General features: G+C 49.0%; 10 protein-coding genes and 1 non-coding gene across 11 annotated transcripts; 5 read left to right on the top strand and 6 right to left on the bottom strand.

Moving 5' to 3' along the window:
• Positions 1-642: 642 nt before the first annotated feature.
• On the bottom strand, positions 643-732 carry GGI43DRAFT_t173. The gene has a single exon. It is a non-coding gene; the product is annotated as a tRNA-Pro (tRNA).
• Positions 733-3,162: 2,430 nt separating this feature from the next.
• On the bottom strand, positions 3,163-3,661 carry GGI43DRAFT_179170 (uncharacterized protein). The gene is made up of 2 exons (XM_083199823.1): positions 3,226-3,661; position 3,163 (listed from the first exon to the last, which is right to left on the bottom strand). The coding sequence occupies exon 1, from the start codon at positions 3,490-3,492 to the stop codon at positions 3,262-3,264; it is 231 nt and encodes a 76-aa protein (XP_083057635.1). The 5' UTR covers positions 3,493-3,661; the 3' UTR covers position 3,163; positions 3,226-3,261.
• A 4,163-nt stretch (positions 3,662-7,824) lies between these two features.
• Positions 7,825-8,729, top strand: GGI43DRAFT_178418 (uncharacterized protein). Its single transcript, XM_083199814.1, has one exon. The coding sequence runs from the start codon at positions 8,110-8,112 to the stop codon at positions 8,647-8,649; it is 540 nt and encodes a 179-aa protein (XP_083057634.1). The 5' UTR covers positions 7,825-8,109; the 3' UTR covers positions 8,650-8,729.
• Positions 8,730-9,927: 1,198 nt separating this feature from the next.
• GGI43DRAFT_178421 (uncharacterized protein) lies at positions 9,928-12,165 on the top strand. Its single transcript, XM_083199815.1, has one exon. The coding sequence runs from the start codon at positions 10,130-10,132 to the stop codon at positions 12,074-12,076; it is 1,947 nt and encodes a 648-aa protein (XP_083057633.1). The 5' UTR covers positions 9,928-10,129; the 3' UTR covers positions 12,077-12,165.
• On the top strand, positions 12,086-13,153 carry GGI43DRAFT_178573 (uncharacterized protein). Its single transcript, XM_083199818.1, has one exon. The coding sequence runs from the start codon at positions 12,254-12,256 to the stop codon at positions 12,911-12,913; it is 660 nt and encodes a 219-aa protein (XP_083057632.1). The 5' UTR covers positions 12,086-12,253; the 3' UTR covers positions 12,914-13,153.
• Positions 13,154-13,749: 596 nt separating this feature from the next.
• On the bottom strand, positions 13,750-14,535 carry GGI43DRAFT_178276 (uncharacterized protein). Its single transcript, XM_083199811.1, has one exon. The coding sequence runs from the start codon at positions 14,433-14,435 to the stop codon at positions 13,818-13,820; it is 618 nt and encodes a 205-aa protein (XP_083057631.1). The 5' UTR covers positions 14,436-14,535; the 3' UTR covers positions 13,750-13,817.
• A 718-nt stretch (positions 14,536-15,253) lies between these two features.
• Positions 15,254-16,767, top strand: GGI43DRAFT_178426 (uncharacterized protein). Its single transcript, XM_083199816.1, has 2 exons — positions 15,254-15,813; positions 15,928-16,767. The coding sequence occupies exons 1-2, from the start codon at positions 15,598-15,600 to the stop codon at positions 16,546-16,548; spliced, it is 837 nt and encodes a 278-aa protein (XP_083057630.1). The 5' UTR covers positions 15,254-15,597; the 3' UTR covers positions 16,549-16,767.
• A 1-nt stretch (position 16,768) lies between these two features.
• On the bottom strand, positions 16,769-19,380 carry GGI43DRAFT_178260 (uncharacterized protein). The gene is made up of 3 exons (XM_083199810.1): positions 18,953-19,380; positions 18,113-18,819; positions 16,769-18,040 (listed from the first exon to the last, which is right to left on the bottom strand). Exons 1-3 carry the CDS (start codon positions 19,047-19,049, stop codon positions 16,934-16,936), a joined length of 1,911 nt encoding a protein of 636 aa, XP_083057629.1. The 5' UTR covers positions 19,050-19,380; the 3' UTR covers positions 16,769-16,933.
• Positions 19,381-20,022: 642 nt separating this feature from the next.
• On the bottom strand, positions 20,023-21,608 carry GGI43DRAFT_178258 (mitochondrial carrier domain-containing protein). Its single transcript, XM_083199809.1, has 3 exons — positions 21,293-21,608; positions 20,459-21,209; positions 20,023-20,389 (listed from the first exon to the last, which is right to left on the bottom strand). The coding sequence occupies exons 1-3, from the start codon at positions 21,499-21,501 to the stop codon at positions 20,177-20,179; spliced, it is 1,173 nt and encodes a 390-aa protein (XP_083057628.1). The 5' UTR covers positions 21,502-21,608; the 3' UTR covers positions 20,023-20,176.
• Positions 21,609-22,050: 442 nt separating this feature from the next.
• Positions 22,051-23,641, top strand: GGI43DRAFT_178616 (alpha/beta fold hydrolase). The gene is made up of 3 exons (XM_083199819.1): positions 22,051-22,468; positions 22,528-22,730; positions 22,796-23,641. The coding sequence occupies exons 1-3, from the start codon at positions 22,203-22,205 to the stop codon at positions 23,443-23,445; spliced, it is 1,119 nt and encodes a 372-aa protein (XP_083057627.1). The 5' UTR covers positions 22,051-22,202; the 3' UTR covers positions 23,446-23,641.
• A 144-nt stretch (positions 23,642-23,785) lies between these two features.
• GGI43DRAFT_178469 (uncharacterized protein) lies at positions 23,786-26,168 on the bottom strand. Its single transcript, XM_083199817.1, has 2 exons — positions 25,904-26,168; positions 23,786-25,826 (listed from the first exon to the last, which is right to left on the bottom strand). Exons 1-2 carry the CDS (start codon positions 26,061-26,063, stop codon positions 24,127-24,129), a joined length of 1,860 nt encoding a protein of 619 aa, XP_083057626.1. The 5' UTR covers positions 26,064-26,168; the 3' UTR covers positions 23,786-24,126.
• Between the last annotated feature and the right edge of the window lie 579 nt (positions 26,169-26,747).

Below are 26,747 nucleotides of genomic sequence, written 5' to 3'. Positions count from 1 at the left end.
TCGACTGGGGTTGGAAGACTGCATATCGCTTTTGTATCCTTTTGCGGCAGAATATCGCAAGACCTTCGTCACCCTGCAAGTAATTTGACCTTGGAAGCAAGACAAGACTGTTTGCTTGACCTTAGTTTTTCATCTCCTAAGTATTAAAAAAATGGACTGGAACTCCGGAGAAGGGCCGGGGACATGGTAGACGGCATCGGCGGCATTAATAGATTTGGGCGAGCAAGACTCGGAATGGAAGTTGACACCTTAGAAGCATACATACTCACGTGAGCACGGCATTAAGAAATGGTAGATAGATTAGTTAGTTACCTTCAGGTGTTGTAGCACTTTCATATATTCATTCCTTTGTGTGCGGCTTTACAAAAATGATATATATTTTCCATTTGATTTCGAGCAGAGCGAGGAAGACTGTTGGATTGATGTTGGCTGTCGAATCCTAAACTAGAGATGAGAGCGCCTCGATTGGACTTGTGTATATGGAGTTCTAAACATGTTAGTTACCATCTTTTAGTAGGCACAACCAAATAAAAAGAAGAGTAGGTAGTAAAAACAAAAAAGAAAAAAGATCCAAGCATGTATTCGACGAGAATAACAACAACCTGCTGGACAAAGCAGGCAAGAAAAAAAAAATCAAAAGAAGGGTCTGGCCGGGGATTGAACCCGGGACCTCTCGCAAGCAAGCTGTAGGGTGTACCCTAAGCGAGAATCATACCACTAGACCACCAGACCAAAGACGCTCTTTTTTGATGAAAGAATTGCGCACTATTACATACTATATACCAATTGTTTGCAGCTAATGAGCTCATTATGGTAAGTTCAGATGTAATGGCATTGACTTACAAATACTCATGATAGCCCAAGGAACGTTATTGAGAAGACGCCACCATGACTCTCTGAGGATGCTTGACTCGCACCATGGAGATGGCCTTCTGTTGTATCCACTAGGAGCATGTTAGATGGTATCAACGCGATTAACTCCTGCGAGGGGGGACTCGAGTCTGAATAACACGTCCGTGACCTTCGGGAGCAGGATATTATAGGTAACACATGAGAGGACGCCAGATTGTCTCAGACCAAGGTTAAAAAGATCCAATAGACTGCTGAGATATCGTAATACTTAGCATCATAGTCTCAGAACAAGCTCTGCAGCACTACTCAGATGACATGATTTGAAAAGCCCACGCAAACCAAGCCCCACCACGTATGCCAGACTGTTTCTGTTGGCTAGCACATCTTGAGGTAAAAGATTCGCAGAAACCAAACAAGGAGAAGGAAATGGGCATTTTGAGACTCTGGAGAAAGTCAAAGTCATCGAGGGAGTAAAGCAGTCCACAGATTTTTGGCTGCTATTATACGGTTAGCGGTGCGCTTCAGCAAATCGAAACAAATTCTGTATAAGGGAGTAGCCGTTTTGTACTATTGAATCATCAGTCTAGCTGCCTTGAATTATATACTTTGTATACTTGGTATGCATGGATATGCCTGTGAGCATTCTTCGTACAATCACCCTGCACAATATCTGGCAAGGAGGAGTGACGTGCTTAGTAAATACTATACCGACACAACTGACAACTGAGAGATGGATGACAGACGTAAGATGAAGCTAGAGACCAAAATAAAGATGGAAATTTATATCTCACGAGACATCCATTGCACTCATTGCAGAATTTTTAGCAATGTAGAAGTAAATGATCTAGCATAGGCTGCAAGGGGGCGTATAGGATGCACATTGTCACTACTCGCGACATGAAATCCAAGAGTAGTGCCATATTATGGGCTATTAATGGAGAAACCAGATGAAGGAAGAATATTAGATTGTTGTTATGGAAGGAATACATAGTAGTAGGCGAGATGATCTTGGGAGAGGGAGTGTCTTTTTTTTTTTTTTTTTTTGGAGCCAAAGGTTAAGTAACCGGCGACGATTCAAAAAGAGTGAAAGAATGTTCAGCAATGGAACTTACTCTCGATAGAGAGGAAGACGGCCATCGCTGCCACGGGACACCCGACTGGGGCGGACCACTTGGTCTTGCGAGGATAGCCGAATGTTATCGGGGGACCGCTCTTGTAGGGATATTCACCACCCGCCCATCAAGTTCAGTGTGTGGTAGGTGGTCATTGCACTGCCAACCTTCAAAGGATTCAAACCTGCTCACTTCGCGTACCACAACGGCCGATGAGTTCCAGGCAGTGATACTAAAAGCATTAATTTTGTCTCCTAGCCGATCCGCCCTATGAGTGTCAAAGTTAGAGGATAAGCGGGCACAAGACTGGCCTCGGATAGTGGAAAAGCAGTTGTAAATGTGAGGTTTGGACACTGCATCATTAGAAGTGATGGTGGTAATTTTATGAAGAGAAATACGAAGAGAGATACGAAAAGAGAGACGGGGACAGAGGAAGAGAACAAGAAATTGAGAACGAAAGAGAACGAGAGACTGGCGGGAGAATGTAATAGCCAACCTCATCTCCTCCTCGCTGGACAGCGGCACTAGCACAACCAGATAGCTAGAATCTACCAGGTAGATGTAGGTTATACTCCAAATGAGATTTGGCTTGGCTTATTCTTCTTATCAAGGGGTGACATAGTGACAGTAATACCAGAACGTCAAATGTTTCAAAAATAGGTATCTGTAGCATCTGGGCACGGGCCACAGCGATTGATTGAATGCGACAAAGTACATGAGAAAGATGTATGCTTTTAAGAAGAGGAGCTTGACTAATAGGATATGTGCCGAGCAGTTGCTAATGCATTCGTTACCTTACGCGGGGTGTCTGTAGTCACGCGCTGCCCTTTGAAAGCAATGTTGCCCGCGTGGCTTGTAAGTCGGATCGGATCTAGCGACCAATGTTGCGGTCGTACATGATGGAGGTGATGGATGCCTAGCCATCATTGTACAAGCTTGATACCAAATCAAGAAAGGTGGCGAGCAGATGGCTTTTGGGTGTCAGGAGGACGGGGTGATTCATTGGAGGACCACTGGAGCCAAAGTGCTTTCTGTACATGCATAGACGTCTTCCCCTATTTGCTCGCTGGTTGTTACCAGACAGAGAGACCAAGGGTTAAACGTGTAGGCACTGCTCATGCTAAGCAGAGCTGTCCAACTTGCGTCTTTCTCAAAATTTAGCTGAGCAAACGAGCCACGAGCAGTTTCTTGAACCGATTCTGCCGGCAAGAGTATTACTATTTATACGATGTCCCGCGTTTGGATGATGGTATCGTCAAACCTTTTGCACACCGTAAAGGGGGGGGGGGGGGGAGGCTCAATCTGTCGGCCACTGGCCGAGACGTAGACTCCCTGAGTCCTGGCAAGAGCCAGCAAAGTAGTCCACTTCCATCCTTCTGTATCCATCCACTCGGGCGGTACAAGTAGCTGATACCCTTCCAGGATTGATCCTGTCATGAGTGTGTGTGGATGCTAGGTGAAGAAATGTGATAGACATGGGCTGACACACAGTAGCGCGCCGTCTGCTTCCAGCTATGGCCAATGACATGTCTCGCAGAGAGGGCCCACGTATGGAAATATGCTCGATGGTGCGAAGTAGAGCTTTAATAAGACGTGTCAGAGGCCGTGGAAGGGCCTCGAGGTATTCTGCACATGGTAGTCGATTTGGACGTCGGCGTATTTCTCTCTAATGTGGGATGGAAGACGAAATATGGAGCACACTCTGGCTTCGAAGAGATGCAAACTGGACAGTCAGGGGTGCTAAAATGATCAAGATCTCGGTAGAGACTGTGCCTTTAGTAATTGATTCCTATCTCTGGCCTAGCCGAGAGCCGGGATGCAGAAGTGACAAAGAAGATGGGGTATAGAAAGGAGTTTGCAGCAACCATCAAAGGAACAAAGGAACAAAAATAACAGGCGACATCGCGCTGGGGATGGAAGAAGAGATTAAAAATAACACGATAATACCAGAACAAGGGGCCATCTGAGCATGAATATGCCAAGTTGCCAAGCATCCCGGGACTGAACGGGACTGAAATGGACTGGACGACAAGAAGCTGAGCCATCCCTTTCGCCGAGGCTGAGGATTCAAGGCGCTATTAGATAAGTCTGGGTTGCCCGTCTGACATTGGCTCCAACGACTGGAGGCTCTGAGAGATTCGGGTAGAGTATCCTGGGTAGAGGGCAAAACCATTAGTCAGGAGTAACAGTAATAAGTGGCATAATCGTCACGGGGGGTGGCAGAATGCGAGAGAGAGAGAGAGAGAGAGAGAGAGAGAGAGAGAGAGAGAGAAGACCCATTAAATGCACATTTAGGCGCATTGCCATATTCAGCTGTGTAATTAATGCGTGCCGTATTCTTAGCATGGTACGAGTGGCTGAGCAGCGAAGATAGGACGCGGGTAGAAGTTTGAGAGAATATCGTATGTTTGTAGGTAGGAAATGGATAGAGAAGAGAGTAGCAAACACAAGAAAGAAATTGAATGTTGTCTGTTACAGCAAGAAAAAAGGCATGATGGCAGTAGGTGAGGCGTTATAGAAATGGAAGGAAGGACGCGATGGGCTACCCGCGTGACCACGAACAGGTACCTCGGTATTACTGCCTGCAGGTAGAAATTATGAGGACTAGGTATCTGGCACTAGGAACTGCGGAAGGGTACCCGTTGTAGCAAGCAGATTCTGCTGCAAGAAAAGGTACATATATGCACTATCTGATATAGTAGAATTATTTAGAATAATCGCATTGTGAGATCCTTCCAAGGCGTAGTAATAAGTGACGATACCTGTAACAAGTATGGAAATCCTCAGCGTAAGTTTAGGCCAGTACCATGTTGCAGGTACTCAAATTGCCGTAAACCCGCATGGAGATGGTATGGAGTGAGTGCTTATTTCTTAATATAGGCGGTAGTATAACCATGAGAGATAATACCACTGGCGGTAAGCGCTGGGTAAAGCAGGCACATGTACTGTAGATGGCAGCAAGTGGAATTGCGTGTCAGAAGTATAGACCATTTGTTCTTCAGTCAAGTACGTAATGGTATTGGCATTACTATTTCGATAGATGTCGCGTCCACGAGTTTCACGTCGCTGCGGGAGGCTATCGCAAAGGTTATTCCAAGGCCTATCACAAGCCGTCTACTCTGTCGAGCAGGCACTGTAAAGACGCCAGCGCTACAGCACAGCCAGTGTCTACTTTTATGTACCCTTCCATCAGACGCGTCGATCAAAGTCTCCGTCGCCCGCCAGAGGAATAAACTCACAAAGGCCAAGGTGGATCATATCCCATGCTCTTGGGCCTCAGTCTGTCAGAATAGCCCCCGCTTGTGGATTTTGATTTCTTGATTCTCACGTTTTTTCAGTCGATCTGTTTTACAGTTCGGAGCACGGACGGGCTCCCGTGCTTACTACTAGGTATCTGCAGCGGAAAGTGGGGATGTCGCGATTTTGCTGTGAAATCCACTGCACTAGATTCGTTCCGTACGGAGTGCGAGTAAAACCTGTTGTGCCTGTATACGAGTAAGATATTAGCCCGTGGTGATCGTGGAGCGAGATTCCAGAGGGCCTGGTAGCATCTCATCCTCGTCTCTGTTCTATACTTGGGCCTTTTTCAGCTTCGATACCTCGCGCTCGTCAGCAATTAGCAGTTCGGCTTGTGAAATGCAAGGCAGCAGTAGCAATACTTCTGCCTATTATTGGCAGCAAACCATCGGTCCAAGGACGGCTTTCCATGACGGGGCCTTTGCCATCAAAGACACGAATACTGTACAGCTTCCTGCCCTGCCGTGTCTATGTAAGTCAAACGGCTAGTCTTCCCTAGATCATGCTATGCTGTCCTAAGCCTAGCCTCTCCTCTTCCCCCTCGTAGACATGCCATTAAGGCAGCGGACCACTGCTGCGGCCGTGTGGTCCGCGTCGATGACAGATTCAGTCTCTGGTGGGTCGTATTGTGTAGAAGCGTCCCTGGTGCTAGCTGTTATTAGTAATAGGTCTAGAGAGGTGGCAGCAGTGCAAGTAGGGGCATGTATAGGCAAGACGACTGAATACTCGAGATTCACAACAGATTACCACGCCAGTACGAAGTATGTTCGTAAAAAAAGACCCCTGCGCCTTGCCGACAGCCTCAGCGCCGGGTTCCTGGCGAGAGGCCAGCCAGGGACAAGCGCCAGTGGCTTCAAGTGGTGTGATGGGCGCTGGCGAGCTTCGTTAGGGCATGATCTTCCCCCTCTCTGCAGCAGATGGCATCCACATATTAACAGCGATGAAGAAATGAGAAGCGACTGGGGTCCCCGTCGCGCCAGCGTCCAATGACGGCGGCCACTTTGACGTTTGGACGAGGGCAGCAATTTTGACATGCATAAGGTGCCTTGCTAGTGCGCATCGACAGCAGCCGGTGATTGGCCGGCGCGGCTCTCCCCCGTAATCTGTGTATCTTAGTACGGAGTGATACCTCTAGCGCAACTGACGATTCCACGGCCTAGCACCGTACTGCAAGGTTGGCAGCGACCTAGTGCGGATGGCGCCCCACCAATGGGCAATTTGCACGTGCGCGTATCTTTTGGAGCTAAGAGATGGTCATGAGCAATGCCGAATCTTGGGTAGGATGCAAGGCCATCCGTCGTTGGCCGCGGCAGATATTACTACAGTACTATTTGCATCTTGTTTGCGAGAATATCTTTGGCTGATGGATTGGCCGATCGAATCGAAAACACGTTGAAGCGTCTTTTCACCATATTGGCACTATGATACTGGTTGGTCTCCCCTGCTTCTGGCCTCTTTAGCTTTTAGATTTCCTGTGCTGGGAAGTGATGCTATTCGCAGATATCGCCTATCCCTGCCATCGTCTTGGTTTCATGTTAAGTCGGGAAGATGCGTAGGTTTCTATCCTTGGAGACGCTATTAGTACAGTATAAACGGGACGAATCGGTGCGTGGCAGAAGAACTAATCTCGACTCGACTTAAGAATGCCACCCGCCAGGCTGTCTCCCGCACGGGGTGTGTTACAGTGCATGCAGTGACAGGGGCAATGATACTATAGCTGTGATGGGTGCAACAGGTTAGAAAAAAGAGAAAAATGAACAAAGGGAAGTCTTCTGTGCGTCCTTGTCTGTGTCATGGCTGTTCTGGTATGACTCGCCTCGTTGGTACTAGATATCGCGGCCATCAGCCAAAGTTATACGAGTACAAGCTGACGCTCCAAGGTAGCACCGCGGCGCCTGGCTGTACCGCATGCTGGTGGCAGTAGGACTAGTACTGCTCGTACATGGGGCCAGGGATCTTGCCAGCGTTCTAGAAATGTCGGGTGAGACAAAAACAAAAGCCATACAGAAACGGCACGGTTTGTTCCAGATGATGGACGCGCTATGCTACCTCTAGTGTTGCATCACCAGTGATGCATTCGCCGGGTCTCTCTCAGGCCCCTGTCGGCGAGCTGGAGGGGTAGCTCCCAGTCGCTCCTCGAGGTAGTACAGCATACAAAGCAGCTAGCACAACAGGAGCAGCACATCTCACGAGAACACTCCGTACGGCGCTTGCTGCCTGACAAAAGCTGGTCAACTGCTATCCCATTTCTGCCTATACAGTACTCAACAACTAACATGGCTCCATACTTGTACGAGGAGCATGCTAGTGCCAGTGCTAATATCTAGTACGAAGCATGAGTAACGAGTAGGTATAACTCATGCTAGCCGCAAGTATGTGGACCGATCAGACACCCCACACACACTTTTGACCCTTTGCGGGACTGCCACTTTGGGGCCTATCGAGTGCTGCTCGGCGTGTTATTGGGCGGTGGTCTGGCACGATAGCAACTCCCTGGATAGGATGCCCTGGCCTTTATTCAAAGTACGAGTACGGAGGCGAAGAGGCCAGGCTGGCCAAGCCGCTTTTGGCCCTTCCTGCCTGTAGCACACGGGAGCTTGGATGAACCTGGTTGCGGCGCTGGAGAGCTTGGACGCAAACGGTGTGTCGCCGACGGGTACTTGAATCCATCATCGAGATCACCGGGACGCGTACTTGCAAACACGAAGTACGAATGTGGCGTACGTGAAAAGCTACTACATGCAAGCTGTCCTCTATCGCCAACGATCTGTGGACGCATCAGAGCAAGGCCTGCGGTGTTACTCAACAAACGTTGAATGTTGGCTATGCGACTCCGGTGCGGCCGGCCATGGCTACAAGGAGGCTGAAAGCATATCCCGCCAAAGAGGAGAAATTATCTTCTTTTTCGAGCACGAGGTTGATTCAGGGCGCGGAATGCGAAAAGTGTATACTCGAGGGAGGAGAGGGCTCAACTCCACGGAGTATTATCCGACTTACTTCCCTTGGAAAGGAAGCAAGGAAACCATTAAGAAAAGACTCAAGAAAGCAAATACAGGGGGCTGCACCGGAGGTCTCCGTCACAGAGATGATGTTTTGTTTTTCGTTCTTTCATCTTGGCCTTCTTCTCAAAGCCCCCCTTTTTTGCTTCATCCTTTTATTTCATGATCCAACCTTCTTTGTACTGCACAGCATCCCTCTCGCCAATCTATGTTATGTAATCAGCCGACTGTCTTGCACACGCACTCTGACGAACCACACCCCCCTTCTCGATAGCAACAAGGTTTCTCGTCGCGTCACAGGATCAAAAGCACTGAAAAACCACCGCTGGGTTTGCCAGAGAAGACTCGCTGGCGTCATTTTAGCCCCAAGACAACGCCCACTAGCTTGACTCTGATCCCCAGCAGCTGGGAGGCTACAGCGATGTACCTGCAAGGTACGCAGGGCCTGGTACTGCGGCCACCATGACGCTGACGAAACACGGGCTAAGGAGACAGGGCCGGTACGCAGCAGAGGCCGATGTGCAGGTACCCTCAAGCGTCGCCGGGACATGCTGCGCCGCTCCCCCGATTGGCTGCGAAACCTACACACAGCGCCAGGAAATTTGGCCCCCCCGCTGGGCTTTTTCTCTTCAGCCACCCTCCCAGGACTCCAGCAAGCCCAGGAGGCCACTGGGAGCCCTTTCCAGGGCGCTGTGTCGCTGTCTGAGCCCGCAAAAGCCGCTGAAAGCCCTCCAAACTCTCTCCCTCCCTTCCAGCGCACTAGCCCCCATCCAACCCTCCAAAACAACTTTGGACCTAGCCCGCCATTTTTAGCTCGGCCAGCGCCAGAAAAAGCGAGCAGAAAAAGTTGGAAAGCGATCCTCCCTGGAAGCAGCACTGAGAGCGCCCCCCTCCCTCCCCAAACAATTATGATTAACTTACGCCTCTCGCTAAGAAGCGCTGCTCCCACTACGGCTGCCACTACTACTATATTAGTACTACTGCCAGCTAGTGGCACTGGCCTTTTCCCTCTTTCTCTCTTCCTCACTCATCCTCTCTCGCTGCCCTGGCGCCTTAGCTCCCTCCACCTTTTCGCGGCTGCAGCTGCGGCTTTCCCCCCTCTTCCCCCCCAAAAATTAAGGCCCCAGAAGGCCTACCTTACTGTAAAGCCAAGGCCCGGACTGAGGAAAATATGCGAACTGCACCTGCATCCAAATCCATCACCACCTCACTAATCCCAACCAAAACGCCAAAAGTTTAGGCCAACTTCGCCTTATCACCAACTTCGTCCCGCCAGCTGATCGCCGCCCAACCGCCGCCTCGTCGCGATCTTGCTTTCCCTCTGGCGCTTCTCTTCTCTTCTTCTCTTGTCTTTTTTATTTTCCTCTTTGGCTTCGCATCGTCGCAACGCTGCTTCGAATCCCGATCGCCGGCCGCGTCTTTGTTGCCGCCGCAGCAGCAGCAGAAGCGCCAAACCGGGCCCATTTCCTTTCTTTTTGGCTTTCAACCTCGCATCACAAGCATCGTCAGCATTATATGCCTATACACATATATAATACCTTTCGCCATCACCAATAGAGTTGCTCCAATACGCCACCGTCTCTCTCGCTCTGAACCCTCGTCGTCCGAGTCGTATTGGCACCGCCGTCGGCCCGCGAATCGTCGAACCTTGTATTCGAACCACGTTCGCGACCTCTCTCGTGGCTCTCGCCTCTTCGCTTCACCCGCTACGCTATCGATTTATCATTCTGTGCCGTTATAATACAGACCGACACCCTATCTGGCTCCCGTAGCCGTGACTCCACCGTCACCAGTTGCGCATTGCCTCGATCAGTCATCCTCTTCGCAAACGCCTCTCTCTACGCACGCACACATCCACATCGCCTGGCTATGAACAGTGACCCAAGTAGGAACCATCCACCGCCGACAACGTCTGCGTGGATGCCATACCCCGAAACCTGGACCAGCGTGTCACCCGTGCATATGCAATCGCCAGAGCCCCTAGAGCGAGGAGGCCTCATCGCCGCCATGAACAGCTTTGCCAACCCCCCAGTCCCTGTTTCGACGGCGCAGTCTATCCGCGCGCCCTTCAGAGGCCACCCTGCCTCATCAGCGCCTTCGTACGGTCTCAACGGCGTCAACGGCAACCAGAGATTCGGAGCCGAGCCGCCCAGGAACATGTTCGATTCGTTCGCCCCGCAACCGCAGCCGCCTGTGCGCGTGCTGATCCGGAATTTGTCGGCCAATACGACAGAAGAGGCCCTGCGGCTCATGCTTGTCTTTTCAAATGAGCTGATCAGTGTCGAGCTCTTGGCCCCTACCAATTCTGACGACCCACGCTATCGCTCTGCTCTGCTGTACTTTCAATCCATGAACGGCGCAATTGAAGCCCAAACCAACCTCAATGGCCGCGTCAACATGAACAACAGCGGCAGCATGATGGTTGATGTCTTGGCCGCGTCTACCTATTCGTCGCCTGTCCGAATGACGCCCAATCCCGGTCCCTTGGCCAGCCCAAATGCCGCGCCCAACGTTGACCCTTTTATGACGGCGGTTGCTCGTCCTCAGCCAAGCCTTGGCAATGGATTCCCGTCCCACGACGCAATGTCGCCGACAATGAGGGGCCGCTTCTTCAGTAGCGTTCCAACCCATCAGGACCTTGCCGCTCCGGATACAGAGGCCAGCATCCACTACAAGAACCTGTTCAATCCTCAGTCGCCTATTGGAAACCACCTTGCCAACGAGCTGCCTGGCCGGCTGGGTAAATACATCATCAACAATGAGCTTGGTGATGACGATGATAGCGAACTCCTCAGAGATCCCATCGCCTATGCGGAAAACGGCACCCCAGCCCAGCGCAGAGCTACTGCTCCCAACATTCCCACCAGCCAAATGTCGAGCCTTTCCATCAACACGAGCGCTCCGCCATTGCCATCATATATCCCGACCCTGACTTCTCCGGTTCATGGCATCAACGGTAGCAACGGATATATGAGGGGTGGGCAGCAGCAATCGCAACAGAATCACCACTCGCTTAATCAGATGCCAAAGCCGCAGCAGTCTCGATCACAGGCACAACAGCATCAGCAAGAGAAGCCTGAGAAGCAGAAGCCTCAGCAAGACAGACAGCAACAACCGAACCAACCAGTGCCGTACGGAAGACCCAACTTTCCCCCGGTCAATCCTGCGGACCAGAATCCTCCGTGCAACACTCTCTACGTTGGCAACCTGCCTGTCGATACAGCTGAGGAGGAGCTCAAGGCAATGTTTTCCAAGCAGCGAGGCTACAAGAGACTCTGCTTCCGGACCAAGCAGAATGGGCCCATGTGCTTTGTCGAGTTTGAAGACATTTCCTTTGCGACTAAGGCACTAAACGAAATGTACGGAGCCATGCTGCACAACAGCACCAAGGGTGGCATCCGCCTGAGCTTCTCCAAGAACCCGCTTGGCGTTCGCTCTGGCCAGCCTCCTTCGCAGGTCTCTCAGACAAACGTGCCTCCTATGAATGGAGTGGCCCCGTCCAACATGTCCAACGGCTTCGCTGCGGCCAGTGGCCCTCCTCCAGGCCTGTCTGCACCACCAGGGCTTGGTTCACGAGGCGCCAACTACGGCGGCGCCGGCCACAACATTACGAATCAACGAAACATTCAGCTTTCAAGCTTGCAATCAAATGGTAATCATCATCAACACCCTCAAGACACCTATTTTGCATACACCAGTTCCAACAATGGGAACGGTACTGTGGTCAGCTTCAGCAACTCTGGCTCTTCCCGCACCACACCTTTCTACACCAACGGAGCGAGCAGGCCTGCTAAGCCTCGCACGCCTTTCGCATAATCTGGCATATTTACTCTTGGGAGTGGGAGGGTACATTGTCTTTTATTCCTTTTTGTCTTCTTCTACTCTCCCTTGTTTTGAGGGGGAGAGCTACTCCAAGGTACACACAGGGGCATCTTTTGGGATACTACGATAAACTTGAAACTAGCATCACGGTATGGGACCGAGGAGGGCGCAATGAGTTTACTTCAGTCGATTTTCACCTTTTTTTTTTCTTCTTTTCTTTCTCCCCCCTTTGATTTTTTCTACGCATGGGATTCCTTTTGGCCATGTCGCCTTAACGTGGCTATTGGCCAAGAACTTCTTTCTGGTCTTGGAGTAACGATTTGCGACAAGAGAAAGAGTGGACAACGGCGTTGGCTTCACTTGGGCTGGTCTTTGATTCGGTGTGACTTTTTTTTTCCTTCTTCTTTCTTTTTGATTCCCCCCTTTCCTTTTCTTCATCTTCGTTATATGATTCTGGACGCGAAAAAGAACACCTGTTATTTCCCCTGGTACATGCTATTTTTCTTATTCTTCTCTTTCAAGCTGGCTTGGTTCTTCGAATGGGCAGGGAAAAAAAATTATACCTTTTCTTCGCGAACTTTATCTACACATCTTTCTCGCTTGGTAAAAGCAAAAACACAAAAGCGAAAAAAAAAAAAATTCTTTGGAGGCTATTTTGTTTTTCTTTGGCTTGGCAGCGCTGCATTTTTATTGGAACACTGGGAAACGCTTCAGATACCGCTTCAACATGACTTCAATATGGCTTCAACTTTTGATATCCTTATTATGCTTCTACCCCTTTTACTCTTCTCCTTCTTACCACTGCCTCTTGTCGTTTTTAGCTTCTGTTAATGACTTTGCCATTTGGCTGGTCTTTATTTGTTTCGCATTCAGCGTCCTTTATAGAACCGACTACAGCATGCAAATGCCGCACACCGATATCTTTTTCTGGTCTGCCAATAGGAGCTGTAGCTTGCACTCTTACGGTGGGCTATTCGCGGTCCAAGGGAGCTAACCCGCCCAGGACAAAAGGACAAGGAAGATGATACACGTTCTGGCGCTTTTTTTGTTTTGTTTTTTTCAGCTGCATAGTTGCTATGGATATTGGGTCACTTGTTCGTTTTTGTTTTATTCTCATAATATTACACGTCTGCATGAACTGGATGGGCTGTTGATCTTGATGGGCATGAAAATCGGAGTATCAAAGTTGGAGAATTTGGAGCAAACCTTTTTTCCCTTCTTCTTTTCAATTTCTTGGGTGTTGATTGGCTAGGTGCTCATACCTTTTATTTCTTCTCATGGGTTTCTGGGAAAGAAGATGAGAAGAAAAGAATGACAAACAGGAAAAGGATGGGACCTTGGATCACTTTTTACTCTTTAGACGTGGAAATACCTCGACTTTTTCTTTTTTCCAACGGAACGATACGACAAATATGGCTATCATGGGAATTACTTGTTATGTCGAACCTGCCAGTTCAGGGGGTTTTTTTTTCGTCGTTTGTGTGTTTTAGGGGCTGTTTTTTTTTTTTTTGTGTGTGTGTTATATATTGGCAGCAGCGGTTTTGGTCGGAGCGTCAATTATTGAATTTGTTTTTACTCTGGTGGAACTGCATGGGCTAAAAATGTCAATAGTTAATAGTAAAAGAGACGCTTTGGCTAAATTATTCTTGTGTTTTTCTTTTCTTAATTGCTGTTGCCGTGAATGTAGTAGCTGTGTGTGTGGTGCTTGGTGAGAGAACCTGCCAACTACTAGTCTTTAAGGGGCATGTTGTGCTACCCTTGAAGTAGCATGATGTATTGGAGGCTTCAAGATCTTTGTGAAGAAGGAGCAAACAACCTTTAGGCACAGCTGTAGCAATACTATGTATTTTCTTACTTGCCTGGTAATTGCTACACCTCCTCTTTTCTCTTTCACTTCTCGTCCTTGATTTTCTCTCTTCTCTTCCAACCCGTCTCGTATTTTGGATCGGCAAATTTCTTGATTATGTACTTTTAGGTGTAGCACACGCCGTATCTTGTTATTTAAACCTCTTGAAAAAAAAAATGTATTTCTCTCTTCCCCAGTGGCCTTTTTTTCTTTGCACCTTTCTCGGCTTCCTTCCTTTCTTCTTCTCTTACAGTCTACCAAATCGCTTATCGAGTCATCATGCAAGTTGATCATTTCACCCGAGAGTAACAATACTCGAACTTGAAGCCATGACTGGACGAATTCGTCATGCAAGAAGCTTGGAACAGCTTTCGATGAAGCTTGCGAGAAAGCACCAATGGGCAAAACGATGTCAGCTTGCTCGTGAAGAAACGGTTCGTTCAACGTCTGATATCGTGAAATGGCAAAGCTAATACTCGAACTGTCCAAGTCACCATTTGCCTGCATTGATTCCTTAGACAAGCAGGATAGTGCGAACCCAGCGTAACGATGCAGTCTCTGACGAAGCTAACCGTCGAAAAGAGTCTCTACCGCAATATTGTGCGCCGTCTTGCTCGAGCATCGTACTTGTCTGTACCGGCTCCGTTGTGACGACTTTTAACCGCCGAATGTCTTCATCGACGTGCATAATTTACGCGTGACGGGCGTCATTGATTGAGAGTTTGCCTACGTGGCCCCGGCGCAATTCTCCTTGGTGGCGCCGCAGTGGCTTTTGCTGCATAGTCCCGAAGATTGGGGTGTCGAAGCTCTTCTTGGCAACTTTCTGGCACGTTACCAGCCACAGCTTCGCCTCTTCCTTGATATTTTGAAAGCATGTGAAGACGAGGAAGTGGCAAAGCGTACACTGTGCGACTCTGTGGAAAGGGACGGGATACAGCCTCTTGTTTGGCGACATCTATTGGAGTTATTTTGATAAGCATACTGCGGCTCCCTTGATTCTATTGAGAATTGTATTCGGCTCCTGGGTGATACAGAACGAAGAGAGCTGGATGGGAATTCTTAGGCAAAGAAGCAAGCCGAGTTCGGAACTATTGACGGGCATTAGAGCATGCCCAATTCGATGGATATGCAGTATTAGTTACCACTTGCTGCCACCAACATCGATCAACCTGGGGTACCCCAGCAAAGGCGCTAGGAAGACAGGCGGGTGGACCTTTTGAACCTGTCGGAACCTGGAATCCGGGGAATCAACGAGGCGGAATTATGGGGGTTGATTGTTTTTAAAACAAGCCATTCAGCCACCCCGATCCCATTCCTTCCGGCGGTTCCATGCAAATCGAAGAATGGCCATGGACGGCTGGCCATACAGCAGGCCTTAAATTAGTTTATGCTGTTGTTATCAGTTTGATAACCATGGCCATGGCGTCTGCCTCTCCGAAGTGCCATATGCTAGACAAGATGAGGTGATGTAAGTGTAAAGGCTATTGAGCATTCCCCCGCAAATGGCGATACGCCTGTCATCCCACAATATGCAGTTGGCATTTGAAACATATAAAGACAGACTCTGTTCTTTACATTCTTACTTGGCCTTCTTTTATTCTTTTATTAGTATTTCTCCATTTTGCCCCTGTTTTGTTGCTATTTTGGAGAGAGAAAGTACACCACAAAAATGTCTGCTACGGTTCGACATCCTCCCCCGCTCAATGACCAGCGAAATGGCGTTCAGAAACACTTGTTTAGCCCTACTCCAAACTCTAGGGCTGCAGACGACAATGGACTCAATGATATACTCGGCGTGACACAGATTCTTGAAAATAACGATATTCCGTGCTTCTGTGTAGGGATTTCTGCCCTCAAGTTCTATGGCGCCGCGAGAGATCGACGAGTGAGCTATACTTTCCTTTTGACCCCCTGATACCGCCTTCTTTCATAGATATGAGGGACTATCAATTGATGTGTAAAGGCCATAAACTAACAGAGTCATTTTACTAAATAATAGGAATGGGAGATTTGCGTACCCACTGAGCTCGCTTCCAAAGCCCACGAGATCTTCAAATCACCTCCGTATTCCACCACATATATCCCTATTTCTCCAGTCCCCCACGCCCGAGTAATGTCATTTCTGCACACCTACAGACGATACCAGATCCGAGACCTCCCCCACATCTTCGTCATCGTGCCATCCCGCGACGTACACCTTGAATGCCGACCCAACAAGATTGTTCGTAGCCTCAGAGGCCTTCCCTATCCGAACCTCGAGGATTTTTTCCAGAGCTGCCTCGACCGCCGCGATGAAGTCGAGCTCACTGATCTCATAGACGGCACAAACGTCACAAACGACTGGGGAGAGTCACATTTGGACTTGAATGGATCCCACGACGTAGAGTGGGCGCGCGAGATGAAGCGCCGCACCGATGAATGGGATCCTCAAGTTGAAGGAACGCCACCGCCCATTGATTACTGGCCCACGAGACCTTCGAGTAAGCGAGAATTCTGGCAGGAGCTGGTGCAGACCAAGATGGATAGACTGGACTGGTCGCGGCCGCCTGAGATTTTCCTGACGCAGTATCGTATTCGTAACTCTTCGGATCCATGGACAGTTATGACGAATGTCGCCTAAATCTCTTCAGTATTCGTTATTATCTTTTTTGTTCTATCAGCATTGGATAAATCGTTGAATTTGCCCTAATGCATGGTCTTGCTGCATGCATCTCATCATTTCCTTTTCTTTTTGGATCTACTACTCAGCAAGTAGAACAGCATTCGTTGATACGGTAATACTCGTGCATATGGAACGGTCTCTGCATGCATCTGGAATAGCCAGTACTGTTTCTTTCACCAAATATCTATTTATCTTATTCATTTCTTGTCTTTTATTCATCTATCTTGTGACAATAATTTACATGGCAAATATCGAATTCATGCTGTAGAGTTCTCTAACTATCCGTGCTACATGATAAAAGAAAAGTAAAGGTCGTAAATCGTAAACATCGTTCATCTCCCATCTATGTATACCGTCCCCCTATCATCATATGTAAATCCATTGGAGGGGCACCCGCTATTGGACTGGTATCTATACCATCCCTCACAATACAGAATGTATTCTCAATCATGCACCAGAACTTGAGGGTATTCGCCATCGGCTTGCAGGACCAATGTTCGCCGGCAGGATGCTGGTGCTCTGGCTCGGACTGAAATTCCACCCGTGCACTATGAATGGTTCGCCGCGGCCAGGGACTTTCAGATTGTTCCGCATCTTCCCTGTCTTCGTCATCGATGTTGTTTATAAAATGCCCATCCCATCTGGAAGCTATATTAATACAGATTGTGGTGGGTAGGAAAACTTCCTGTGCCAAATCCACGCCGACACGGCACTGTCCAAGAGCTCGGGACCCTCCGTTTAGATAGCGTAGCATAATACCTCTTGTGACTCCCTTGTGCCGTTTTCTGAAGATGACTGCAGAAGCAACGTCTTCAAGAGGTGCCCAAGAAAAGTAAATTGTTTCAACAAAGCTGTGGAAACTGAGCGGGCTGCGCTCGTATCTATCCACAGGAAAATCCTCTTCCATTTTCCTGGCTGGTTCTCCTGCAGAGTATGTGCCAACAAAACCCAACTCGTGCGTAGTCTCCCATCGCTTTAGCTGCTGGTAAATAAATGTTAGGGGAGCAGCGTGGACGAAGCATTGATCCTTAAAGAACTCGTTGTGTGGCCCCACGATGATGTCGCCGGATTTCTCTGTTTGTATTAAGAGGCTGAAAGGCCTCCCTAGATCTCGTTCGACGCCAATACCAGCCACTTGGTCATCTTTAGAGATTGGAACGTAAATCCACACACAGAATGACCGAAGAGTGCTCCCCATTTTGTTATATGTGTCCATGGCAGATGGCCCTCCAGGGTAATGGATGTGAATGTTGGCGAGGCTTCCGAGATCAAGAAAGAAGGTAATGCCTGTAATCCCGCCCAAATTGATGGCTGTCAAGCGTGGCCATTTTCTAAAGAGATCATGTCCATTTATGGACATATTGCAGGAAGACCAGGTAGGCGGAGTAGGAGTATTCCAGATCCGGGGAGGTTCCATTTTAGGAGGAACTACGAGGCGGCACCGACCGTACTGGAAACAAATGAAATGCCAGTCAACAATAGAACGAATTAAATGCGTAGAACAAAGGACATATAAACTTACTATATTATCAACGCCTAATTTGGACCATATTTCGTCGTCTTGAGACAAGACGATGTACGCGGTGTTAGTAGAGCATCTTTGTGAATATTCGGAAGGATAACCCTGGCGAGAGATACTGCGAATGCCATCAGAGTCGATGGTAATTGTGATAAACGGAGGCAGAGAATTGGGCGAGGCACTTGTAATTGCGACTCCGCGCTTCCAATCCATTATCTCTGCCAGCGGCGTCGTTTGCAATTCCAGTGGCTGGTCTATTGTCTCTGATATATACCCTGCTAGGGTACATGCTGCTACGCTCCGCCAGAATAAAGAGCGCTCTGAGTAGCCTCGAATCATCCCAACAATCTCAAGAGGCAGGTCTAGTAGCTTCGGCAGTCCGATCTGCTTGATCACGGTCTCGATCGAGGACATGTCGGTGTTCATGGGATGAGGAAGAAACAAAGGCTGGGAATAGTTCCAGGGCTTTCTGAACGCAGCCACTGCCCACAGCCGCATGTTGATGGCGAAAATGTCATGGTTGGTACACTCCTTCCTGACCACGGCATAGCAGTCTTTATGAACTGGTATTGTATCCGGCGCCTTGATACATACGTGGCAGTTTGTCTTTTTGCACAACTCAAACCGAGATGTTTTGAGCTGAAACATGTCCGATTCGGGAAGAAGAAACGATGGTGAGCATACAAAGACTTTTGGAGCGTAGCGGAAGACTGTATAAAGAAAATCAAGGATGGTCAGCGCTGGAGTAAGGGTTTTTGAAAGAGCCTCGTTTGATAGAAATAGAGGTAGACACAGAGAAGTAGAAAAACAGAGAAGAAAGGAGGGACGAATTTCGATACTTACGAACTTGTATGCTCTCGCGCGTTTCCAGGTCCTGTACGCATATCCCACACTGGGGATAGATCCCAAGATGGATGGGCTTGGTTAAGAGTATATCCATTCCGCGTGCACCTTAGAGGAAACTGATATTGGCGAGAAATTGAAAGATATAGTTGAGATGAGATAAAATATTGGAGAAGAAGAGGATGCCGATGAAATAAGGAAGAGAGACGAAGAGAGACGAGGAAAGACGAAGAACTACAAAAAAGAAGAGCTAGGAGAGATATAAAGAGGGGAAAAGCCTCAGCCTTGCCAGATAAGATTTGGTTGTTTGCTTTTCTTGCAAAGCAAGCGCGCAGGACTCGCATACTAAGCGAGCCAATCGCATCCACATTGCCTCTCGTCATTCTTTCATTCTTTTTCCAAAGAGACGTGGCGTCCAGTGACTTGTTCTCATCATCAATCGGTGTGCAGTCATGCATTTTGGTCATGGAATAAATATGCAGGCTGAAGTTTCATTGAGATGCAAGGGGGAGGAAAGATAGGTCAACACCATCACGTATGGCTTTCTTCCTATTGGAAGAATATTACTGCTATATTTCCCAGTTCAGAAAAGAATCGCTCTGCTTATTGGACATGAACCAAAGGCTACGGAAAGTATAATTTTCAGTAGTAATTCTTTTTTCGCTAGCCGAATCACGAGGGAGACTCAGTTGAGATATGGGGGATGCTCATAGTAGATACGAGAATTATCTTCGTTTGTTACATGCAGCGGCAAAGGCAATTATTTGCCAAGCCACTGACCATACATATTCATCTTTTTTTTTTTTTTTTTTTTAGCAAAAGAGTAGAGTCCATTCCTTATGACTTCCTCTAATATCCCTTTTTCCCCTCCTCGATCCCTATCTCTCTTTTCTCGTTCATTCACTGCCTCCTTCATTTGCACCTGAAATGACAAAAATTCGCCCCTTATAACGCCGTTTTCTTTATAATTCGTGCCGTGGTATTCGTCTTGTACCCCCTCTAATCCCCATCCTGTCGCAGTTTTTCGCAGGAGGCATAGTGTACAGTGTATTCGTAAATGGAGGTAAAAAAGGAATTTCCTATAGGTCTTTTTTTCCCCTTTTTTTTTCTCTCCTTTCCTTCAATTTTGTGCTGGGTAGTATGTATATGTAGTATATATATATGTGCGGGTGTGTGATTTTCGTGTTAGTTATACAGAGAGGAGAGGAGAAGAGAGTAGAGAATTTAGGCGGGCGTGTGGAAGAAGCGCAGAATGACTTCGTACATGCCAAACATGATTGCCGCACTAGGCACCGTTCGCATGAGATGAGGAGTCAGGCCGCCGTACATGCCCATGAGGCCTTCTTCCTTCCAGACGAGCTTGAAGCATTGCATCAAGCCGGTGTACTTGAGCTTGCCGTCTGCCGGAGGAGCCTGTCGCAGACGAGTTCTCGCAACCTAGAAATAGAAAGAATTAGACAATGGTTCATGACAACAAACAAAGGAAGGGATTGAAACTCGACTCACCTCGTGAGGATAGGCAATAACGGCAGCAACCAGTTTTGCGCCTCCTGCAGCTCCGCCGTTGCCCAAGACATCCACCACGCGATCCCACCAGTTCTTTTCTCTGCCACTCGCCACAATAGTCGCCTCTCGTCGCGCAAGATATGCCTTGAGCTGCTCGTACAGCATCCACTGCATCGTCGACTCCACCACGCCCAGATAGCTGGCGCTCATGCCCTTGTACAGGCCCCGCATGCCCTCATCTCGCACAACTTGCTTGACGCAGTCCCAGCTGTTGCGGTACAGGCGCTGCGTCACACCGCCACTGCGCTCGGAGACGTTCTTGTCCAGCTGCAGCCGCGTCTTGACCATCCAGATGGGATTCGTGGCCGTGCTGGTGGCCACACCGGCCGTAACGCCCGCCAGCAGATGCACCCAAGGCGCCTCTTCGCCCTTGTTCCAGTAATCGGCCATGAGGCGCTTGCCGTTGCCATAGACGTAAAAGTTGATGCTTCGCGCAGGAATGACGCCCACTAGATTCGGTCCTAGGCCTTTGAAGAGCGCGCGCGATCCTTCTATGCGATAGACGGAGCCCAGGATCTGCAGCGTCTCGGACAGGTGGAACATTGCGCTGCGCAAAGGATTCATCCTCCGCAGCGCGTGCGCCTGCGCCTCTCTGGATGCGCGGATTTGCGCCTGGTAGAAGTCGGATTGGAGTCTCGTCTTGAGGACGTCGAGCGGCGCTGTTACAGCTGCGGCCGTCATACCACCGACACTATAGGTTTTCAAATGTCAGATATTCTCGTCATTACGGTTGAAGCTTCTAATCTCCGAATCTGTCTCAGGAAGAAGACTCACCCTCCAGCCATGAAATGCACCCATGATTTTGCAAATGGCAACGCCTTAACCTGCCCTCGAGGGCTGTCGTCCGGCAGCACATCGCCCGTCTCTCTCGATTGGATCAGCGCCGCATGCTCTGCAGGAACGTGCGAGTGCTGGAACGGCCGGCGATCATCTCGTCCTGTCAGATATGGAGGAGCAACAGCAGGGCCCTGCTGCTGCGCCATGGCTGGGTCTTTTTGTTTTTGCTGTTCTTTTTTTCTTTGCTTTTTTCTTTCTCCCTTGATCCTTTTACTTTGTTCTTTATTTTTTTCAATATTATTATTATAAAGAGACGAGTAGAAGCTTTCGTCAACGGCGGTGGCGGCTTTTCGATATGATAACGGCTGGTTGGATGATCGATCGAGAGATTATTCTTCGGTTACTAGGAAAGTTCCGGAAATGGGACGAGAAAGAAAAGAGAAAGAGATTCGGTTAAACTGGGTTAGAAGCAGTATTTTGTTTTGGGAAGGAGAAGAGAGTTATAAAAAGGGAAGGAAAGTTCAGCAGATTCCCAGTGGGCGGTCAAAAAAAAAGGTCGTGACGAAAGAAGGAAACGTGAAATGCCGTTTATTGCCTCTTTGATTTGTTTGATTTTGTTTTTGCGGCTCCGGCTCTAAATTTTTTTTTAACCTTCTTATCCTCTTTCTAGCGGATTTCGCTTTTAGCTCGAATCTGAATGGCGCGTTGAGCTGCCACGGTGGGCCAAGTCGTCGCAGTGGCGCAGGTACGTACCCCGCGATGTCATCGGTACCTCGCCGCGGCTGAGGTCAGAGTGTCTGTGTTAGTCGAGGCGTGTGTGTTTAACAAAGGATTCCCTTCCTGATATTCTCTGTTGGGTTGCGCCCTTTATCTTCTCTTTTCTTCTCAGCACTTCTCTTCATACACAATGGCCACCACTCAATCTCCAAGCATACAGGCAGAAGAATTCTTGGCCGACTTACACTTTCATCAAACCATTACCATTCCGGCTTGTGACGACCATGACGAACTCACTGTAAGCTATGCTGACTATGGCATTCACGAGAATGAGAGTGGTAGAGGAGAGACCCCCGCTGTTCTATTCATGCCCGGCATGTATGCCTCGAGATATCTCGGATGCTTCATGCACTTCTTTGCAAGAAAACATGGCGTGCGGCTACTATTCGTCGATCGGTAAGTTCTCTGCAATGTATATTCTATGTGAGTGCATACGTAATGGAGATTTCCCTTAGTTTTGGCTTTGGAAAAACGACCATGGTTCCCGTAGAGAAACGGGTCGAGACTTGGGTCAAAATCGTGCCCAAACTATTAGACGCACTCGGCATCGAGCACGTAGCACTCATGTCCCATAGTGCTGGGACCATTTACTCGCTGAACGTGTTGTGGCATTGCCGCCAAATTCTACATCCAGAGCATCCTCAGGTTGTCTTTTTCGGTCAGTAGCAAATGCGGTATAACATCAGTAGCGTGTCCCATACATCTAACACTTTTACTATTTAGCACCTTGGGTTGACGCTGTTCACTCTGATTCTTCGTTAATGGTCGCTGCGCAGGCCTTGCCAATCTTTGCTATCGACTATTGGAACAAATTCTCGGGCTTCATAGCTACTCGTGCACTAGGGGCCATTGACGCATCGTCTGGCATCCTCTCTAAAATAAGCAACGAGCTGTTTCCAGGCTCGAAAGGTGAACCAGAACAAGACAGTCCAGCAAAGAGGATGGAAACAGAGTACGGGGTTGGAATCGACCTGCAGGGCGAGATAAACAAACTAGCCATGGAGAAAATGTTTAGCGAGGCCACGGTAGGAGCAAAGAGTGAAGTTGCGCTGTGCCTCAAGAGAGGCCCGATAGGTAGCTGGGACGAGGCAGAGGATATGAGCGCGCTGGTGAAGAGAATTTGTTCTCGAGAGAAGCACTCGAACGATACGGGGCAGGCCAAACTTTGCGTCAAAATCTACTTTGCGGAATCGGACATTATGAGTGGCAAAGCTGGCCAGCAATACTTTGAATCTTGTTGGAAGCAAGATGCGGAATTGGATGAATCTTGCGACGTTTCTGTCCAAACTGTCCCAGAGACGAACCACGATAGCGTCGTCTTGAAACTGACTGTTCTAAAAGAAGTGTTTGAAACAATAGGAGAAACGCATTGAAAATGGCCGCTGTAGTAGACATTACGGTCGAGTCTGGAACTCGTAGGCGAGAGCGCAAGCCACGCCACCCACCGTTAGTTCATTCATCACAGTGCCGTGGTACACGCCGTTATTTACCTCTTTTGTCTTTACTATACTACTATTTAATAGAAACTCTTAAAATATTTAGAAATGTTCTTTAATGGCTCCCGCCACCTTTTAGCGCAGGTTCACAGTCGATCTGAGCTTTGGAGCCAATCTATAAGCACTTGAGACCTCCACGCGCATTGGCATCGAGCTTAAAACGGGAGGGCGAATTGCTGGATACGCAATAATATCAAATGGGAAAAATCAAATAAAGAGAGAAAAATTGCTATGGCTCGTTGCCCAGAGACCTGCTATTATTACCATACATGTGCCCAACCATAGCATATCATATACCCAGCTTTTCTAATCAAACTGCCCTTAGTACCCTATATCATATCATAAACCGTTTGTGCCTTTGTGTAAAGGTGACCATTTACCTAGTTTCCATGCCTTATGCCTTATGCCTTATCAAAGACAATCATTTGTCAATGCTACTTAAATACTAATACGCTCCGAGGCACTGCTACCTCAGTAGGTGTACACTAATAGTATCTTATTTACTACTGAATTTTGTATCCTTGAGCCCCCTCATGCATGCAAATACCGACTATTACCTCAATGGGAGTGGAACGGCCGGGGCTCATAGTCGGGAGGCGACAAGATCGCCGACAGATGCCCTGTCCGAGGAGGATTCCTCTGTACAGAGGGAGGAGCCGAATCGATTCTGGTAAGCCGCGACGTGGGCACCAGCTTCAGTGGAGGCTCGATTGTAGCTGGAGCTGGAGCTGGAGATGAAATTGAAGCCATGGCTGATGACGCTGCTGCTGCTACTGCTGCCAATGCCGATGCCGATGCTGGTCTGGATACCAGCTCCACCTGGCTCGTTGAGTCTGCCGCGGCACTGGAGCTCGCATTAGAGTCACTGCTGGTAGACCCAGACCCAGAACTAGAGTTGCTGCTGGTCTCGGCCTGTGTGACGGTCTTGCCGGCGGCAATAGCAGCGGCCTCGTCTCGCTGCTTCTGTGCCTCGCGCTCGATAATGTCTAGCTGATGCCTCACAATCTCGGCTTCCTCATCCGTGACGTTTCTCCAGCTGCATCTGGCATGTTTCTTGGTGCAGCCTCGACAAGCCGACAAGTGCTTGACGCACTGGAGGCGAAGACGCCGGCATCGATCACAGGTGGGGAAGATGACATCTCCCTTATTAACCGTGTCTGCCTTTTTCAACACGAGAGCACGGTGAACCTCTGGGCCGAGATCCTTGCCTGCTGCCCCACGTCTGCCACCTCGTCCTGCCCGTCCTGCCCGTCCTGCCCGTCCTTTCGCTCTTCTCGAAGGGAGAGCTGGAATCGGGACAGGAGTCGGGGCTGGAGCTGGCGGGAGCGAATTTGAGGTTGGGGTTGACGCTCCTGAAGCCGATGATGCTGGAACTGATGTAGTTGGTGATGGGGCTAGACCGGGGACCGGGGCCAGAATCGAGGCCAAGGACGAGGGCGAGGATGTTGTTCCCCTTATCGCGGCCGTGTTGGGGTAAGTAAGGACTGGCAGCGGTTGATATGGCGGCGCTTCAAGAATCGGCGCTGCCAGTGGGCTAAGACCGGTAGCAATAGCAGGCATGGCAGAGCCAAAGCCGGCATGCTGCTGCTGGTGGTAATATCCTGGAGGTGGGCCTTGCGGTGGCTGGTTTTGCATCGAAGCAACCACAAACTGGTGTAAGAGGTCTGCATGGATATCGTGCGACGGCGAGTTGGAGCTGCTGGGCGCCGAACGCGGTGGATGGTTGATGGCACAGAAGCCAGAGCTGACAGTAACGGCATTACCAGCAGAAGCATCGCCATGACGCTGAAGCTGGCTAGCCACGTCATTTCTGCGCGCCTCAAGCCTGCGATTGAGAAGGCGGGCTCTCGCCGCAACCTCATCTGCCTTCTTGTACAAGAAGGATGATCTCTGCAGCATGATCTCGAGCGTGGCCAGTTCGGCCGCCTCATCCTCTTCAAAAATGTGCTCTAGCGGGAACTTGTCCAGGGCTCCAGAGTATATCAAGCGCCAGTCATCCTCTGCAATCTCCACCTGGAGCCCATGGTACATGAACTGACAGCATCGTGCGCCGTCGGGCAGGGTGACGAGGGAGAAGGCATCTGGATTCGCCTTGGCAAAAGTGACCACATCCAGCCAGGTAATGGAGTGTATGAAGGGGTGTTGAGAGTTGGTTTTGATGGGGCCATCAAAAAATCTTTCGATGCCTCTGAGGAAACGGGGCCCTGTCAATCTGGCCCCGAGACTCGCTGCTAGACTTTCACTCCGTTCCAATACGCCTATATGTTTTTCATATTAGCATCTCTGATAAGATATATTCATTGCAAAGGGGGAGGGAGAAGATGATAAAATATACCTTCGTATTCACTGATGAGGTAGATGACATCGCTAAAGGTATCTAAATCGCCTGGCAAGAGACCCAGCAGATGAGCATAGTGGTGTCTTGGCAAGAAGTTGATGTATGGCTGAGAGGCTGTCATGATTGCATTAGCATGTTGTGTAACAGGGTTTAACATCCAGTAAGACACGAGATGGAGAGAGAGGTAGAAATAGAGAAAGAGTAGACGATATAAGTAGTCGACGATAGTATTATTGCAACAGGATATAGTAATATTTAGTCTGGAGACAGAGCCCACTAAGGCTACCGAGACGGAGGGCTGATATGGATCTAGCCGCCCCGACCCAGAATTGAAGCAATGTGGAGTAGAGTTCCACCGACTAGCATTCTAGTATGACTGATCGGAGGCGGGAAAGGGAGGGAAGTGGAGAAAATTAAAGAATAAAGACAACAATAGAAAAAGGCCGGGCATATCGGTAAATGATGGATGAGTGATGCTATGCTCAATGTCTGGACAACATACCTGGAGACATAACAGGCAGCGACGGGCGACGACCGGAAGGCTCAGGTTCGGTGCTGATGGGCTGATGAAGGTGTGCGGGCTGGCCACCATCATCCTTAGGATCGCGCTTCCGCTTGTGGGGATCGTTGTCCGGAGGTGGTGGCATGGTAGTTGTCGTTTATGGTAATAGCTTGTGACTTCTGGAGCTCGATGGGGCCTGTAATAGGGGCGGAGACAGCGGAGATCCGAACGGATTTCAAGATCTCAAGACAGGAAGAGACGAGGTCGGTATGTTTGTGCAATATTCTCTCTTCGGATAGAGACAAGCAGTCGAAAGCGAGATAACAACGTTATAGCAGC

Source organism: Trichoderma evansii (assembly GCF_050947405.1).
Source record: "Trichoderma evansii strain SZMC 28006 chromosome Unknown GGI43scaffold_20, whole genome shotgun sequence".
Taxonomy (NCBI): domain Eukaryota; kingdom Fungi; phylum Ascomycota; class Sordariomycetes; order Hypocreales; family Hypocreaceae; genus Trichoderma; species Trichoderma evansii.
Note: the sequence above shows the minus strand (reverse complement) of the source record. Positions and strands in the feature narration are given on the sequence as shown.